The sequence below is a fragment of the Malus domestica genome, chromosome 17 (genome assembly GCF_042453785.1).
Source record: "Malus domestica chromosome 17, GDT2T_hap1".
Lineage (NCBI taxonomy): Eukaryota > Viridiplantae > Streptophyta > Magnoliopsida > Rosales > Rosaceae > Malus > Malus domestica.
The window spans coordinates 7,903,064-7,921,910 of NC_091677.1; the positions used below are offsets into that span (position 1 = coordinate 7,903,064).

At 38.2% G+C, this 18,847-nt stretch overlaps 1 protein-coding gene across 5 annotated transcripts; it reads left to right on the top strand.

The window, feature by feature from the left end:
• The first annotated feature begins 2,557 nt into the window (after positions 1-2,557).
• Positions 2,558-8,506, top strand: LOC103404802 (homeobox-leucine zipper protein HDG2). Of its 5 annotated transcripts, XM_029097458.2 has the most exons (14): positions 2,707-2,951; positions 3,109-3,181; positions 3,495-3,629; positions 4,241-4,458; positions 4,572-4,689; positions 4,817-5,005; positions 5,192-5,635; positions 5,779-5,880; positions 5,998-6,201; positions 6,314-6,488; positions 6,740-7,011; positions 7,501-7,596; positions 7,695-8,079; positions 8,189-8,506. In XM_029097458.2, exons 3-13 carry the CDS (start codon positions 3,525-3,527, stop codon positions 8,046-8,048), a joined length of 2,277 nt encoding a protein of 758 aa, XP_028953291.1. In that variant the 5' UTR covers positions 2,707-2,951; positions 3,109-3,181; positions 3,495-3,524; the 3' UTR covers positions 8,049-8,079; positions 8,189-8,506. The 5 variants fall into 5 exon arrangements, with proteins under 5 accessions (XP_028953293.1, XP_070672798.1, XP_028953291.1 ...); XM_029097460.2 differs by having other exon boundaries at positions 2,558-2,951; positions 3,109-3,629; positions 7,501-7,590; XM_070816697.1 differs by having other exon boundaries at positions 2,558-2,951; positions 3,109-3,629; positions 7,501-7,590; positions 7,695-8,506.
• The last annotated feature ends 10,341 nt before the right edge of the window (positions 8,507-18,847 follow it).

An 18,847-nucleotide genomic window follows, 5' to 3' on the forward strand; every position in this document is an offset into this window, starting at 1 on the left:
TCAACATCATTCCTACTCCAATTCCTGACAGTTTTAGTAAACAACTTCAACAGGAATCTGATTCTGATTCCACCTCATTTCAATTCCTCCTTAATCCAATTCCCCCTCAATCCAATTCCTCTCAATTTGATTGCGGATTAGTAAACGCGCCCTAAGAGTAATGCTAGGAAGACTAAATTTGTAGACAAAATTGTGTAAACTAAATGACATATAAGTTGGTAATTGGATTATTACTTGCACGTTGATAAACGTGCTCATTCCTATTGGTGGCACATCATTTACACTATGCTTGGATGAAGAAATTTAAGATTACTAAGGAATTTTAAAATGACCGTAATTGAAATGATGGGATTTTATTTTCTAAAATTTGTGAATTTTCTTGTTTGGTTAACCTAAAAGAACAATGGAATTGAATACGGAATTATATTTTTAAACTCTCAATCATGGAAATTGGAAAATGACACCTATTTACATGGAATTTAAACTTGGAAGTTGGAGGTCCCAAATTCCAAGTTTTTTTTCACACGGAAATTCTAAATTTCTATGTTTATGAATCCAAACAAAGGAATTGATGCATATCAATTTATAAATTCTGACTTTTACCTAAATTCCAAGTTTATTTCTCTCATCCAAATATAGTGCCAGTTTGTAAATTTTGTCTACAAATTTAGTCTCCCTAGCATCACCCTTGGAATAATGGTGGGGGAAAGAGTAATGTTATTATTTACCTTTTATAGTGGGTGGGAAGATAAGACAATGGGGTGGGCTTAGTACCACTCCATATGATATATACAATAACAATACAATGCGGATAGTCTATGTAATCATACATGCAAAAAATGTTATTTGATTCAAAATTAATTTACCTATATTTTACATATAAGTATAGGTAAATCATTTTACACACCACATATAATAACAATAAAATATCCTGAATATATGTAATAATACATGCAAATTAATTTACTTACAAAATAAAAGAATGTTATTTGATTCAAAATTAATTTACCTATATTTTACATATAAATCTAGGTAAATTATTTTAGACACACATATATAATAACAATAAAATGTGCCTAATATATGTAATAATACATACAAAATTATATATCTACAAACTAAAGAAATGTTATTTGATTCAAAATTAATTTTACATATAAATATAGGTAAAATGTTTTTTGCACGCATATATAATAATATAAAAAGTGAATAATCCATGCAAGATAATTTACTCACATAAAAGATTAATTTTTTTTTTCAAACAATATTATTTGATTCAAAATACTTGGTTGTACAAAAGAATTCTTTTTCATACGATAGATGCCTATTATTTTTTGAATGTGGGTAAATTAATTCATATATGTTACTAACATTTATGATATAAGAAGGTAAAATTTTCATATAGGTTTAATTGTCATCATAATTAGGATGAGTAATAACATATTGACATAATTAGGTTTTGCGGCAATAAGTAGTGAATATGTTACATATTTGTCTACATGACAATCTATTTGAAATTTAGGTCTTATCTAAATGTTTAACATTAGGTGGATTTTTGTTTGAAACTTGATTCGGATTTGCGGTTATTGGTGGGTCAGATCTATCACATACAATTGGTTTCGATGGGTGAGCTTCCTTACATAGCCTCCGCCTTGCTTAGCTCGTGCTCACTATAGATCTCTCTAGATGCTATGAAGTTGCTAGTAGTCTTGCCAGTGTGTCATAATCCTATGTATTTGAGTTTCCTTCTAGGATTAGTTTAGATCATTTGTTTATAATGTTATCCCACTTTGCAAATGATGTGGTCTTACTTTTTAGTGATTTGGCTTGTAGTCTATTGTGGTTGCAGTCTTTTAGGTTATATCTCCATATCAAAACACCACATACTTTACAACTTCCTTGTATTGCGCATGTTAAGGATGATCATTTAATCACGCGGGTAAACCTCTTAATTAATGATAATTTTAATAGTAAATTTTGTTTTCATACTTCATCAATCCAATCCAAGTATAATCTCAATGGATTTTTTTTCTATATAGGTCGGTCACTCAAGCGTACATGTGTGACTAAAAATTACGTTACTGACAGTTGCCTATTCGAACTTCCGAACGCCCACACTGATGTTAACAACCGCTTATCTACTCTGCACTATTTCATAATCAAATGTGCTCATACATCTTTACTTTTTATGCATCAGTACACGAGAAATCAAGAACTATTGAATTATTCCCAACATGCAAACACCATACAGCAATAACCAAGATCACACCAACAATTTGTCGATAATCCAGTTAGAAAGCGTCTTCTCTTGTTCATAGGGCTTGTGATTCTCTTCATAGGGAAATAAGCACTGTTGGAAAAGATTCGGATATAAATTTGTATAGGATTATTGAGTGGTAAAAATTCAAATACTAGGCAGTAGCAAATAGATTGGGAGAGAAAAAATAGAGTTTGGTAGCCGTCATCCATTGCATACATAAAATTCCTAGCAGAAAATTAAGCTCTCTCCCTATATATGTCTCTCTCTCTCTCTCTCTCTCTCTCTCTCTCTCTCTCTCTCTCTCTCTCACTCTCTCTCTCTCTCTCTCTCTCTCTCTCTCATTCTCTCTCGCATAGCAATTACACCTTTCTCTCCCACCATTAAATGCAATTGCACCCTCTCAATACGCTCTGCAATTACTCCCTCTGCCCCCTTATCTCCTTCCTTGCCCTTCTCTATTTCCTAAAACCACTTCCCTTTCTTCTTTCTCATCTTCTCCTCCTTTTCCAACTTCCAAAACCTTTTACTAGTCTAGATAATCTTGCACACCAAAAACCGTACGCTGGAAAACCACTTTTGGGACACCAAACAGTGGTTTCCCGGCACACGTTAAGCCCAAAACCAGATCTACAGCGCCTCGCTCTCTAGGGCTTTTGATAAGGTGCAGATACACAACATCATACATCTATAGGTACATATTCTTCCAACCTAGAATTTCGCATGCCTTAAACTTCTCATTTTCTTTTTCAATTTTTGTCCGAAGGCTTCTGTCTTCTCAGTATTTGTAATGCTTCTTACAAATTTTTGTTTTTTGAGTTTTTCTAACATTAATTTGGCTTTTTGGGCAGCTAGGGCAAGACCAGAAAATATAAGGAGAAACTTGGGTTGTTACAGTTTGGATTACTCCCGAGATATATTCGTGTGCGTTATGTGTTTGGTTTAGATCGATCGATTTTTTTTTTTTTTTTTTTTTTTTTTTTGTGTGAAGACTCAAGCCGTATTGAAATCGTCAACCCCTTTAATCTTAATCTCTTCATATACTCACACTCTCCATTTCATCACCAAGTGCAAAATTGAACCGTGTGACAAAACCTCATTTTGTCTTCTCTCTGTCTCTTTGTTTTTTCACCTGAAAAATTTCACATTTATCCCTCTGTCTAGATCAAACTCAAAAATCCAAATCAACCTCAAACCCCCTAAACTAAGAAACTAATCGCACAAATTAAAAATTCAGGTTGCTTTTGAGTATTTTTGGCCTTGAAGTATGCAAGCCGGGCTTATTATTCCGGCGAGAAACATGCCTTCCATGATGGGAGGCAATGGGAACATTACTGGGTTTGCGTCAACTTCAGGACTCACACTTGGTCAGGTCAGCACGCTTAAATTTGAGTTTTTTGTGTAATTGGTATACTAATTTACAAATCTACGCCTTTGCTTTTCAGGCGAATTAGATCTATTTTTTTTTTCCAATGATTCGGCTATTTATCTAAAATAATTTTTTTTTTGAACCAAGAGAAAAATTAACAAGTGGATTTTATCAATCAGTACGTCAAGATCCATTTTCCTAGTTTTTTTTTCCCTTATCCCTCTTCATCTCGGTATTTTAACATTTTAATTAATTAATTTTATAACGTAAGATGGGTTTGACTACTCAGGTAGTCCAAAAAATTCTTTTGTGGCAAAATCCTTCTCGGTATTAGAAAAAAGTTGGAATGGTTTCCACTACAAACACTGGCTCAGAGATCTAAGTTCAACGCGTTTTCTTGTTCATTTTTTCAAAGAATATTTTAGTATTGACCTAATACACAGGTCAGCGTGTGCTAAGAAACTACTATATAGGAGATGCGTATTGGGTTTTTTTTTCTTTCCTTTTGAGTGGATACATTTTTCCATTCTGTTGTTGTTAGATTGAAAAACCATAAGCTTGCTAAGCCCTTGGGACAAAAATCAATATCTTAAAGATCTCTGGATATGTTGCAGCCAAATATGATGGACGCCAGTAATCTGCACCCGCTAGACATGGCTCCAAACACCTCTGAAAGCGACATTCCTCGGTTCCGAGATGATGACTTCGACAGTGCTAACAAATCCGGCAGCGACAACCCTGAAGGCGGTTCGGGTGATGACCAAGAAAACCCTCGACCCAAAAAGAAGCGTTATCACCGCCACACTCAGCATCAGATCCAAGAAATGGAAGCGTAAGTTATATTTATTAATTAGTCTCAAACCTCCTAAACAAGCTTTTGTTAAGCAGTTGTTCGAAATCTTTTAGTTCACCTATGAATTAGTCTTTTTTGGTTGTTTTATTTAGGTTTTTCAAGGAATGTCCCCACCCAGATGACAAGCAGAGGAAGGAACTGAGCCGGGAATTAGGTTTGGAACCATTACAAGTCAAATTTTGGTTTCAAAACAAGCGCACCCAAATGAAGGTATATATTTGTTCTTGAAATATCTTTAATAAGGGCTTTGGAATACTCAAACTTTGTCTTTTTTAATTTTTCCTTTGTTGAAGCTACTAATTGACTGTTTTTGTTTGCTGCCAATGCTGCATTACAGACTCAGCATGAGCGGCATGAGAACACACAACTGCGGAACGAAAACGAAAAGCTCCGTACTGATAACATGAGGTACAGAGAAGCGCTAGGTAATGCCTCATGCCCCAATTGTGGCGGCCCAACAGTTCTAGGGGAGATGTCTTTCGACGAACACCATCTGAGACTCGAAAATGCTCGATTACGAGAAGAGGTAGAGAAAATTAAAGATCAAGAAAATATCAAACACATTTATTATTTGGTGGATATTTTACCTATTTTAGTATAACAAATTAGGATAACATTCTATTGGCAGATGCGCAGAATGTTACATATATGTTTCAGATACGTGGCAAATGATATGTCGCCAGATTGATAACTTATTTCCTTCATTGTTCAGATTGATAGTATATCAGCGATAGCTGCGAAGTATGTTGGCAAACCATTAGGAACCTACCCTCTCATGTCTTCTCCAGTTCCTTCCCGTGGTCAACTTGATCTTGGGGTTGGGAACTTTGGTGGTCAGCCAGGCATGGGCGGTGAGATGTATGGTGCTGGAGACCTTCTCAGGTCAATCAGTGCACCAAGTGAGGTAGACAAGCCAATGATAATTGAGCTTGCTCTTGCAGCTATGGAGGAACTCTTCAAAATGGCCCAAATGGGTGAACCTTTGTGGATGACAAGCTTTGATGGCACCACAACCATACTCAATGAAGATGAGTACATCAGGACATTCCCTCGTGGAATCGGGCCAAAACAAAACGGCTTCAAAACTGAAGCTTCGCGTGAGAGTGCAGTTGTTATCATGAACCACATTAACCTTGTTGAGATTCTTATGGATGTGGTAAGCTTAACAACTCCATTACACATTTACATACGTGTCTTCATTAATGTCATCATATTGTTCTATTAAAAAAAATTAATAACGTCTTTGAATTAAGGAATCACATGAACCCTAACTATTACGTGTGATTTTATAACGTGTAGAATCAATGGTCGACTGTGTTTTCTGGGATTGTGTCAAGAGCTCTGACCCTTGAAGTCCTATCATCTGGCGTGCCTGGAAATTACAATGGAGCCTTGCAAGTGGTATGTAAATTTTCCCCTCAAATTTCAATTTTAGCTCTCCTTGTTTTACCATGAATTGTTTAGATTTCGTGCCACATATATTCTTGCATTAAAATACAGTTTGTGATTAATTGGTAGATGACGGCAGAATTCCAAGTTCCTTCACCACTTGTTCCAACTCGTGAGAGTTATTATGTAAGGTACTGCAAACAGCATGCCGATGGCACCTGGGCTGTGGTTGATGTTTCATTGGACGACTTGCGCCCCAATCCTGAGCCTAGATCTTGTCAAAGAAGGCCCTCGGGATGCCTAATTCAAGAATTGCCAAATGGATATTCAAAGGTATACAATTAAACACTATATAATGCGTGTTTCACCTTCATGTGACATTTAATTATGGCCGAATTTTTAAAGTAAATATATTTCATCAATTGATAAAATTTTGGTGCATTAGGTTACATGGGTTGAGCATGCTGAAGTGGATGAAAGAGGTGTTCACAACCTCTACAAGCAGCTGGTTAGCTCCGGCCATGCATTTGGCGCGAAACGATGGGTTGCCACCTTGGACCGGCAATGCGAACGTCTAGCTAGTGCAATGGCATCAAACATCCCTACTGGTGATGTTGGAGGTAATAACAATTTAGTTTGCTATTTCATTTTTCTTTTGTAATATTTTCGGGGAATGGTATAAGGCACTAATTTGGCATGGGGCTATTCTGCTACGTTTTGGTATTCACTAACAAGATAGTCCGTTAAAAGATTACGCGTCCCGAAAATGGCATAATCCGTTAATGCCCACATGTTAATTTAAGCCTAATTATATTCGATATAAATTCATTAACCCTAATTGTTTATATTTGTTACGTTCATGGTTAATTAGTGATTACAAATCAAGAAGGGAGAAAAAGCATGCTAAAATTGGCTGAAAGAATGGTGATTAGCTTCTGTTCTGGAGTGAGTGCATCAACCACTCACACATGGACCACACTGTCTGGAACCGGTGCTGATGATGTCCGGGTGATGACCCGAAAAAGTGTGGATGATCCCGGAAGGCCTCCAGGTATTGTGCTCAGTGCCGCCACATCTTTTTGGCTTCCAGTTCCTCCCAAAAGAGTCTTTGAGTTTCTCCGCGATGAGAACTCCCGCAGCGAGGTACAGACACTTCAACTAGTCTTCAAACTTAATTAGTTGTGCTCTGATTCTTGGAATAAATTTACCAAATCTAATACAGGACCCAAATTAATGCGTACCTACATTTTGCAGAAGCCTGAGAATTATACTCTAAATTATAAATAAATATTACCATGCATGTGTCTCAGAAAAATGTAACAGAACTAGTACATGAACCATTTCTAAAACATACCATATACGGACTAGTATACACAGACACCATTTGCACAGTAAGTAATTTCTATGGAAGATCAAAAGCATATTTATCACATCCCACCTAATATAGAGACAAATACCACAGAAAACCTAGGCTTATTTTGTGTCAAACTCAGCCGAAAAAAAAGAAAGGGAAAAAAAACCAAGATGGAAGTTTGGTTTTTACAAACAATCAGCTAATTAAACTGAAAGCATACATTTATCCGCCCTAAATTGTTCTAATTGAGTAATTGTGATGGTCACTTATGCTTGCAGTGGGATATTCTTTCCAATGGGGGAATTGTTCAAGAGATGGCACACATTGCGAATGGTCATGACACTGGGAATTGCGTGTCTCTACTACGAGTAAATGTAGCTTTATGTTTTATAATGATTTTGTTTTCCCTAATTAAGTATATTTCTTGATCTTCACATAACAATTGACATAGTAATATAAAATTAATTTGTAGAGTGCCAATTCAAGCCAGAGCAACATGCTGATACTGCAAGAGAGCTGCACTGACCCAACAGCTTCCTTTGTGATTTATGCACCAGTTGACATTGTTGCCATGAATGTGGTGCTGAATGGGAGTGACCCTGATTATGTTGCCCTTCTTCCTTCTGGGTTTGCTATACTCCCGGATGGAGCCGACATTGGAGACTCTGGCTCTGGTGGTGGTTCCCTTCTCACTGTTGCTTTTCAGATCTTGGTTGATTCAATCCCAACTGCTAAGCTGTCTCTCGGGTCGGTTGCAACAGTTAACAATCTTATTGCTTGCACTGTTGAGAGGATCAAAGCTGCATTGTCATGCGACAATGAGTGAACTTCATGACCCAATTAGTTAATTTCTATAGGTAATCTAATTATACATGGCACATGTTACAAGTTAATTGCATGTCACATATTTGGTGTGTAATATTAGTCAAATAATCGTTTCCCTTTACTTTGTTGCAATATTTTGAGGACGAGGAAGGGAGGTGAAATGAGAGACACAGATGGTGGTAAGGAATTTCGGCAGCTTATACCCAGGAGGGGAGAAGTCAAGAGCGCACCCTACATGATCTTTTTGTATAATCTATAAAGAGATTAGGGGTTCGGGTATTGACTTCGTCGAACTATGTTAAAGGCAAATTAAGCGCTTGAGACCTTATTTATTTTTTGTTTTTGCTTTTATTGAACTTTCTCATTTTCCACCTCTAACCTTGTACACAAGATTAGGGTTTTGGAATGGATATTGCTTTTCTTTATGGTCAAACGTTCAGGGTTTCTTTTTTTGAAAAAGGTTTTTAAAAGTACGGTTTTATTTTAAGAATTTTCTTTTTTTAAGTAATTTGTGTTGAATGATTGTGGATTGTTTGCCTTTGTTGGTATTCGCGACTTTTGACTTAAGCTGTTTATTACGGCAAAAGTTATACAACGCATCAGTGTTTGAGATGTAACATTGCATGGAACAATTGGATTATGAAAGTTACAATTTGACTGCTCAAATGCTAATACATCTTATACGCTGGTGTATTTCTATGCAATGCACCAGTGAAGAAAAAAAGCAGTTTATAATCCCAAATGCATAAGTTATTTGATACCTTAAATACAAGTTGTTGATAAAAACGTAGCATAGTTCAAGTGGTTGGGATGGTAGGGGTTGGGATAAGGATTAGCCAAGGGGTTTGCTTCCTCCCATTTTTACTAGGAAAAAAAAATCAAGCAATTAAAGCTAGTCTCCTAGATGAGCGAAGAAGCTTAATCTTAGTTGGGAGGAAATTATCTCAAAGGTGACGAATTTTAAGCTGAAAAACGCTTAAATTAATATTATATGTGGATAAATTATGTAATCCAATGATTTCATGTGCCACCGGTTCTTTAGATTGCGAAGATATATACTCTATGTAACTTGCTATTTATTATCAAACAATCAATTATGAACTATTTATCAAATGAGTACAGGTCATGTCTAAATGTATGATTCTAGTTGAGTTTGATAATTGTCCGACAACATTTGATCACTTAACCAGAATTTTTTTTTGCCTTTTCCAGTCCATTTTAATGTAGGCATCACATCAACAGATATAAAGATTATTCCATTCATTAGTTACACATTTTGAGCATCTGCAACGTAATATTTAAATTTGAAAATATGAGTACACCCTTTAAAATTCAATTTTCTTTAATTAAAATTCATCATGATAAATTTTTTTAACAAAAATCCAATGACTAATCTCTAACTAAGCAATATCCATAATTAAGTTTGACTTAGAAAATTTTGTATTTTTGGATGTCTAAATTACCCCTAATAACACTTACTTTGGGTCTCTCACTTATTATCTACATTTATTTTACATTATTTCATTCAATTAAATGTTCAAATACCTTATGGAGATTTAGAAAAAAAAACTCAAATGTCATGATTCCTATGCATTTAATAGCAAAAATTTACATGATACCAATGTTCCTTATATAGTTGTTTTCACATGATGCTAACACGTAAATTAGTATATTATTTTGCACAACATATATAACAATATAAGTTCTTAGTAAATTATGTAATGACACATGCAAAATAATTTACCTACAAAATAAATAAATATTTTTTATTCAAAATTAATTAAATACCAATATTTTGCAAAAAAAATATATATATATAAAACAATTTACCTACAAAATAAAAGAGTGTTGATTGATTGCACACTCTATATAATAATAACAAAATGTGGCTAGTATATATGTAATATCACATGAAAAATAATTAACCTACAAAATAAATAAATGTTTTTAGCCAATTGATTCAAATTAATTAATTACATATTATTTTACATAAAAATATATATAAATTATTTGTATGCATATATATAATTTTAACAAAATGTATCTAATACATATATGCAAAATAATTTACCTACAATGATTGTCAAACAAATAAAAGAAATGAAACATATGATGGTAAGAGAAGTATAAAGTAGATAATTTTCTAATAGTAAGGCACTTATTTCTCACAATTATGATGGCAGTCTACTTCAAATTTGGGTTTTATTTGGATGTTTAAAATGAAATTGATTTTTATTAAGGAAATTAGTTTTGCATGGGCTTATATCTAAAAAACCCTATTTAAATTGTACATACTTTTGTGCAGCAAGAAAACTCACTGATTGACACTTAATAACTGGAAATATGAACCTCTCTAAACCCTCATTGACTCTTAGTCCTCCATGGTGCAAGAGAAATTGCAGTTGAAGTAGTACAAAATTACTAATTGGAACAAATGCCGCTTTTATAATCAGACAGAAAGGCTTGTTGCTGGGTTCTGGTTCCACATGCATATGTAATATTGTCAGCAGTGCTTTGTATTCATTTCATGGTGTGAATTCTTGGAAGTAATGTTGCAATTAATGTATCTGCAAACTCTGTCTCATCTCATAAAAACGTTGACCTTTCTGCACTATATCTAGCAAGAAAATGTAAAAACATTAAGTCAAGTTGAAAAGTTTTCACCATATTGTTTGACATGAACCATTTGAGACAATGCGCGGGCACACGGACACAGACATACGACAAAAATATCCATACCCACCAATTGTGATGCACTTTTCAATAGAAAAAAAAGGTAACTTTAACGAAAAGCACGCGGTACTGTTTACTTTAACGAAAAACCACATTTTTACACTAAAAAGTCAATTCTGGTACTATTCACTTTACCCTTTATTTTGTCCTTATCATTAAAACTCAAAGTTTTCAAACCCTTTTCATTAGTTTTCCTTAGAAAAAATGGATGTCTTTTATTCTAAGGCCATCTTCAATTGAGAGCTAGCCAGATAGCTCGTTTTAGCCTTCTGGCCCTCCAAGATTATTTAAGATATTAATATTTTAATGAATAGTACAGGGTCATATTTGTCTCCGTCTCCAACCGAGGGCCAGAGGGCCAAAGGGCTCGTTTTAGTCCTGTCACAAAAAACTGTCTCCAACCAAGGGCCAAAGGATTAAACATAATTTATTATTTAAATTTAAAAACAACAATAACTTAAATTTAAAAACTACAACTAAAATTTAAAAATGACAAATTAAATTTAAAAACTACAACTTAAATTTAATATCCATAATCATTATTATCTTCATCATCCGCCATCGTATGAGTATAGTCTGTTGATGCACAAAATCAGCGAGGACTTTGGTACAACAGAAAGTGTTAAGTTTGTGACCTTCGCTAGATTGCTCTGGTCACTAGTGTGGATAAGTATGTAAATGGATAGAGACAGGGAAGCAAACACAAAATGTACGTGGTTCACCCATATTGGCTACGTCCACGGAGTAGAGGAGTTCTCATTAATTATGAAGGGTTTACACATGTACATAGGTTCAAGCTCTCCTTTTGTGAGTACTAGTGAATGATTTAGTACAAATGACATTAGGAAATATTGTGAGATAATGATCTCTATTTATAGAAGAGAGTTTCTAGTTTCATTCTGACATTGACACGTGTCATGTTATGATTGGCTTCTGATGTTGACATGTGTTGCGTTATGATTGACTTCTGATGTCGACATGTGTCGCGCTATGATTGGCCTCCTGGTTGGAGGGAAACTCTTCTAGGTCCTTGACGGTATAACGTTGACCGGTGCTCAGTAGTTTCGGGATTGATCAAGTATGGTACAAACAGTGCTCCCCTAAGTTCTGTAGTAAGGGAAGCTTATCGGTTGGGGACTTGCAAGATCCAAGCTGTTGAGTAATCACGAAACTTCTAAGTACCGAAATGTGGTATCGTCTTCACTTGCCTTATCTGTCTCATAGGTAGATGTGGCATCTTCTCTGGAAGTACTTTTCCTCCATCTAAGGGTGGTATCTTTAACCGGTGGAGATGCACAAGTTAATGTATCAATTTGACTTGAAGCTTACTTGTAGTTTCAGGCTTGGTCAAGCTCGATACAACCCATGTAGTAGGAGTCCCCCAAGTCGCCGAGCTAGGAGATTTGCCGAATGAGGTAACAGACAAGGTAAGCAATAAGACTTCCAAGCAAGCAACCTGGATCGGAGGTTCGACTTCGGCTTCTGGTTGATTGTTCTCCTTCTCCTTGTGTCATAAACAGCAACAAGGATAAGGATAAGCAAATGGAGAAGAGATGATATGAGATACTTTTATTTTTGAAGAAGTAACTTTCCACGGGCTTATTTTTTAACTGGGCTGGAGGGTTTTCTGGTTTCCTCCAGAATATAAGGCCGACTTAAGAATTTGAAGGTTAAAACAAGTCCATCAAATCTAGAGTACATTCGACCCTGGTGATATAGGATACTTTTGTTGTTGACAAAGTAGTAGATGTATCGGCACGTGTTCTGTTACGCTTGTCTCCACATGCTTCCTTGTATCATTCTCACTTGCCCTATCTGTTCCTCAGACAGATGTGTTATCTTCTCTGGAAGCATAAGATGTTGAAGATAAGTACTCGAGAGCAATGTCAGGTAAGTAATCAGGTAAGGGGTTCTAGGCAGTCAGTTCCTGACTGGAAGCTTGATTCCAAGTGCTGACTGATTGCTTTCTTTCTCCTTGTCTTGCAGGTAAGAACAAAGCCAAAGGAAAAAACAGGGAAAAAACATGTGATATGGGATACTCTTGCTTTTAACCCTGATGATATGCGATACTCTTGCTCTGGTGTGGCTTGTTTGCAGAGATATTATTGGGGGGAAAAGAAGTTGAGTATTTCGAGATACTCTGCTGAGAGTGCCCTCTCGGATGTGAAGAAAAGTTGAGCATTTTTTTTTATTTGCAGGTCTGCCTGGCTGTGGAGGATGGAAATCTTTCCTTTTGCCCTGAGATTGATATGTCTGTTGACTTGACAAAGTATTAAGTAAGGCAGGGAGAGGCACCGCCGCCGTTTGGAAGGTCGAGGTCTTCTCATTTGGTTGGATCTGGCTTCCACTCCCTACTTGCTGATAAATGGTGGTTGTGGGGGGTTTCCCTTGATATGTCCTTACCTCAGCGGAGGCATGGTTGTAAGCCTATGCCATCATCTCAGAGTAAGTCTTCCAAGTGTTGGCATTGATCATGTACTTGAAGAAACAATCACGTAGGCCTGCCGTGAAGGCCTTGAGGGCGATCTTGTCATCTGCCTTAGTGCAGCGAGAATACTCATGGCTGAAACGACCAGCATACTCTCGTAGTGACTCGTCCGGCTTCTGGTGAATAGTGTACAAGTCATCTGCAGAATGCAAGCGATCAGTCTGGAAGATGTGTTGAGAGTATTAAAAATTTTGCTTGCATTATGCTGATGACTTGTACACTATTCATCTGCTGAATGTTGCTAGCCGTTATACTCATGCCTATGAATACCTATTACTGTTGGTTGTAACCGACAGTATTAAAAAATCATTCTTTAATGCTGTCGGTTATAACCGACAACAATAGAAAAACTATAAAAAAAATTGCTAGCCCTTTGGCCCTTTGAAATTCCATGGGGCCCTCCCAGATTCCCGAGCTCTCTGGCCTAGCCCTCGGTTGGAGACGGTTTTAGGGCTATTTTCGACCATCTGGCCCTCTGGACCATTTGGTTGGAGATGGCCTAAGTCTTGATATATGACCGTATGATTTGTAGAAAGAAAAACAACGGAAATATCTAAAACGAATGAAGGAAACCACAATGAACTGGCATGTTTAATTGACATCACACCAATAGTTTTCTAGACATCACACTTAGGGTTAGATTGCATTACACGAACCTGGAGAAACGAAGCTTCTTGAAAAGTTATGTTAAATCTTTATTCATCCAAATGTGCTATAATGTAACGACCCGTCCCCAAATATTATGGTTTTTATAATTTTAAAGCATCAATTTATGAAAATGCCCTTTGAAGCGAAAAACGTTGACTTTTGTTAACCACATTGTCATGTCACGTAAGATTCATTTCCTTGGCATATTCTCTAGTACTCGTCGTTACGAACGCGTGAGAACAAACGAAATGTAATTTGAAGTTATATTGAAAGAGTTATAAAGAGCAAAAATAGGGGCGAAATGGTCATTTGACCATAATCTAGAAGGCTCTAGATTTGCTAGAGCAACAATCTGGAAGCCACATGTGTGGTTATGATGGAAAGAAGAGAAAAGAAAGGAGGGGAAATGAGGGAGAGATGACCAATCAGGAGAAAGAAATGTGGGATGCTGCCCAATTAGAAAAGAAAGAAAGAAGGGAAATGAGAGAAAATAGAGCCCAACATATCGGACCCCTTTTCGACCTGTTTGCCGATCGCGACCTGGTTCCCTAAATTGGTTCCTAGCGCCATTTTCCAACAAGATTTCATCAGTATTTTCAGCGATTCGTAGCCACCCCCTACCTGGAAACAACTCTACATCAACTCCTCTTCCATTTCCACCTAAATCCCACTTGGTTTAACCCCATATTCATGAATAACAAAACCCGTAGGGTTTATGGGTGCATGGCGACGATTCGCCATTTCTGCAAGCACCATCGTCGAGCACCACCCTTGTTCAACTCCCCTTGAGGCATGGATCAAAGCCCAAACACATTTGGAGGCGGTGGAACTGCAAATTCGATGAATCGAAGAACACCCATTTTATGGTTTTTCGATAAATTGAGGTGGTTTTCAAGTGTTTCTCGGTCAAATTAGATTTCGGCCTACGTATGAAAGTTATTCCCCTTGATGAGCTATACATTCCTATAAAATTTGGTAATTTTTTGGGTTGGTCGGAAAATTGGGTTTCCGACAACCATGGCCTTCTGGGTCGCCGCCCCGTGGCAGCTCGTGCAGCGGCGCTGGAGGGAACTTGAGGTCCCTCCTTAGGTTTTTCGAAATGCTGAATCCGAATCCGCTATCTATTTTCCCAAATTTGATCGTTTAAGTAGAGTTTTACTACATGGTCCCTATTTGTGTTTAGGTGTGTTTATACCATATTTAGGGCCTCCGTATTTAGATCTCATATAAATACTCGGGGGACTTAAATGTAATTATGTGATAAAGGAAGGGGTAAATATGTAATAAGTGAGAAATCCTTATTCTATAAAAGGACCCCTCACCCTCACAATTAGGGGAGGCTATTTTTTAGGCCAATTCCTAAGGCTCCTCACCCCCTCTCAACGCTCTCACTCTCAGAGCTCTCTCTCCCTCAGATAAATATACAGTCAGTGTGGACGTAGCCCAAACCTTGGGGTGAACCATGATATATCTTGTGTTATTTACATTACTTGTAAATTCACGGTCAGGTTTACGTTGTTCCAAGACCTTCGGTTTTGTGCATCAACATTTGGCGCCGTCTGTGGGAATCGATACGAAAAGTTGTGTCGGTTCTCTTTCATTTTTTCACCTCTGCCATGAATCTACAGAAACCCAAGAACCTCCACAGCACCCGTCACCAAACAGACACTTTCCTTCACCACAAAGACACACTCGAGACATATCCAAAACCTCCAAATCGCCACGTGTCACTTCCAAAGTTGGGGAATCAGGCGTTTAAGAAGAGTGACTCGGAGGCTGGAACGAGGCTGCTCTACCCTGTGATGCTCAAAAGCCTCGAGTTTAGGTGGTCCTTAATCCGTAAAATCTACGCGATCATTTCCATCCAATTACTAGCCACTATCGTTGTAGGTACCGTCGCCGTTTCGGTCCAGCGGGTGGCTAACTTCTTGTCTGCACCGGCACCGGCCTGGCGCTCTACATCGTTCTCATCATCACGCCTTTCATCGTGTTGTACCCACTCAGAAATATATCATCTCCGACGAGGAACCCACGAATCAACGCCGTCGAGGCGTCCAAGAAGGCTTTCGAAACCATCCAACGATCCCGCAAGTTTGTCGTCGAGGCGTCCAAGAAGGCTGACGAGATTAAGAAAGCCATGCTCAAGCAGGCCGATCAGATCAAGTTCATTTCTATCCCTGAGATCATTCATCCACACTTCACCTCGCTCTCGATCGTCAACTCCGCCTCCGCGTCCCTGCTTATCAGATTTGCAGATCTGCTTCCAAAGCTACGAGGTCCTTCCCCTCTACTCCCAAGACCTCATCCCGTTCCTACTCCGAATGGCGAGCTGTAGCTACGGCTGCAGCAGTAACGTTGGGTTTGAAGGCGCCTTTGTTTGTTTCAAGTTTTGGAAGAGCTGGCTCTGACAATGCATCTGGATGATGGATTCCTGGAGCACTTGCCATTCCTGCTGCACGAATGAAGTTTGGGAAGGAATGAACCAGTCAAGCGATGCCCATTGTTTTGGTTGAAAAGCTTTGAATTACTGGCGCCGGAATTACGAACCTCCGCAGAGTCCATTTTCTTCACTGGAAAATTGACAACAAAAAAACAAACCAGGCGGCGTCGTCCAGGCCTCGGCTCAAAAAGCTCACCGCGGGGCTGTTACGCTTTAGCGAAATCTCATGAGGCCGAAAGATCCAATTCAATCCTTGCCTTTTTATCCTTTTCCTCCTCAGCCTGAGGTTAAGGAATTTGTTTATACATGGGTTTGTGATATCCAGAAGCAGCAGGGATGCCCACGACAATGATGCCTGGATCTGCAGATGCCACACTTTCATCATATGCAGGGTCCCATTCTTTGAGAAAGTCAGAGAAAAACAAGTGGGTTGTGTCAAAGCTGTTAGGCAGCTGTCACATTTTACAGGAGAACATGCAGGAAATACAAAAGAGATTAAGCAAAGTAGAAAAGCAGCGGGGAACAAAGCAGAAAAGAGAAAGCAAAAGAGAAAAGCAAAAGATTTTCCTATTATTATGATTCCTTCTGTCTGCCAGGTGAAGATACAAAGAGAGGGCATCAGAAAAACACTGCAAAAGCAAAGAATAAACATCCCACCAGAATAATGTAATTTATTTTTATCTTTCGGAAACATCTGTATAAACCCCATCAGAGGGTAAAAAAAAACAAAAAACAAAAAAAACAAACAAACAAAAAATGGCAAAGCCCAAAACAAATGGGCTGGCATGTTGTGGAGGGCGAAAGCCCATAAGCCCGAAATAGCACCAACTAGGTCATCAAAAGTACGCCCAGTACTCCACAATTATTCGGCAACCCGCCGCTATTACCACCAACCAGGTGATCAAAAGTACGCCCAGTACTCCACAATTATTCGGCAACCCGCCGCTATCATCGCCAACCAGGTGATCAAATGTACAACTCGTACTCTAATATCATTTGGCAACTAGCCATTCATGCCACCAACCCGGTGATGAAATGTACAACCCGTACTCTCCTTCATGCCACCAACCAGGTGATCAAAAGTACGCCTAGTACTCCAAATTATACATGAGCATTACTCATGTCATTCATACATAAACATTCATGAGCATCACTCATGACAATCATACATAAACATTCATGACCATCATTCATGTCAACATTCATGAGCATTACTCATGTTAACATTCATGAGCATCACTCATGACAACATCCATGAGCATCACTCATGTTAATCAACATAAACATTCATGAGCATCACTCATGTCAATCAGCTTCAAAAGCTTTATTTACAGAACTCTAGCTTCAAAAGCTTCATTTACATAGCTCTAGCAAAAGCTTCATTTACAGAGCTCTAGCTTCAAAGCTTCACTTGCAAAGCTTCACCCACAAAGCTTCAGTGCAGGGTATACAAATACCGCCTCCGAACAACCGCCGCTTCGGCCCATACATGGATTCAATTTGAAGTCTCCAACCAACAGACTCTATTGACCGAAGACTTGGGGGACTACATTATGTACCATATATTGGGCCTCAACTGGGCCTCATGAAAAATACTTGGGGGACTTAACCCATCACTTATGTATTGAGAAGCGAGCCCTTATTCTATAAAAGAGACTTCCTCACTTTCATTAGAGAGCACCCATTGTTCATGTACTGAAGAGCGATCCCTTATTTTATAAAAGGGACTCCCTTACAGCCATTAGAGAGCAAAGCTGCCAGTTGAGCAACCGCCTCGCCGCGAGCATTACTCCTAACCCATCACTTATGTATTGATGAGCGAACCCTTATTCTATAAAAGGGACTCCCTCACCATCATTAGAGAGCATCGCCGCCTGCTGGGCAACCGTCTCGCCGTGAGCATCACTCCTAACCCATCACTTATGTATTGAGGAACGAACCCTTATTCTATAAAATGGACTCTCTCACCATCATTAGAGAGCATCAACTCTAGCCCATCATTCATGTATTAAGGAGCGAGCCCTTATTTTATAAAAGGGATTCCCTCACTTTCAAATGCCGTAGGCCGATCCAACCAAGGCAACATGAGCCATGAAGCCGAGCAGTTTCGCAGCGTGTGCTACTTGTAGTTGAGCGTCATTTAAGATTAAGCACTGCCTCACATCGAGCATCAGTTCAAGACAGCATTTAGTTACTTCGGCCCACACATGGACTGAATTTCAAGTTTCTAGCCAAAAGACTCACTTGACTGAAGACTTGGGGGACTACTGTTTATACCATATTTAGAGCCTCCGTATTTAGACCTCATATAAATACTCGGGGGACGTAAATGTAATTATGTGATAAAGGAATGGGCAAATATGTAATAAGTAAGAAGTCCTTATTCTATAAAAGGACCCCTCACCCTCACAATTAGGGGAGGCTATTTCTGAGGCCAATTCCTAAGGCTCCTTACCCCCTCTCAACGCTCTCACTCTCAGAGCTCTCTCTC

Excerpts from the sequence above, each read along its gene's own strand:
- LOC103404802 (XM_029097458.2), top strand. The coding sequence starts at position 3,525 with ATGCAAGCCGGGCTTATTATTCCGGCGAGAAACATGCCTTCCATGATG. Across the intron at positions 6,202-6,313 it reads TGCCAAATGGATATTCAAAG|GTTACATGGGTTGAGCATGC; the intron begins GTATACAATTAA and ends TTGGTGCATTAG. Across the intron at positions 7,597-7,694 it reads TGTCTCTACTACGAGTAAAT|AGTGCCAATTCAAGCCAGAG; the intron begins GTAGCTTTATGT and ends ATTAATTTGTAG.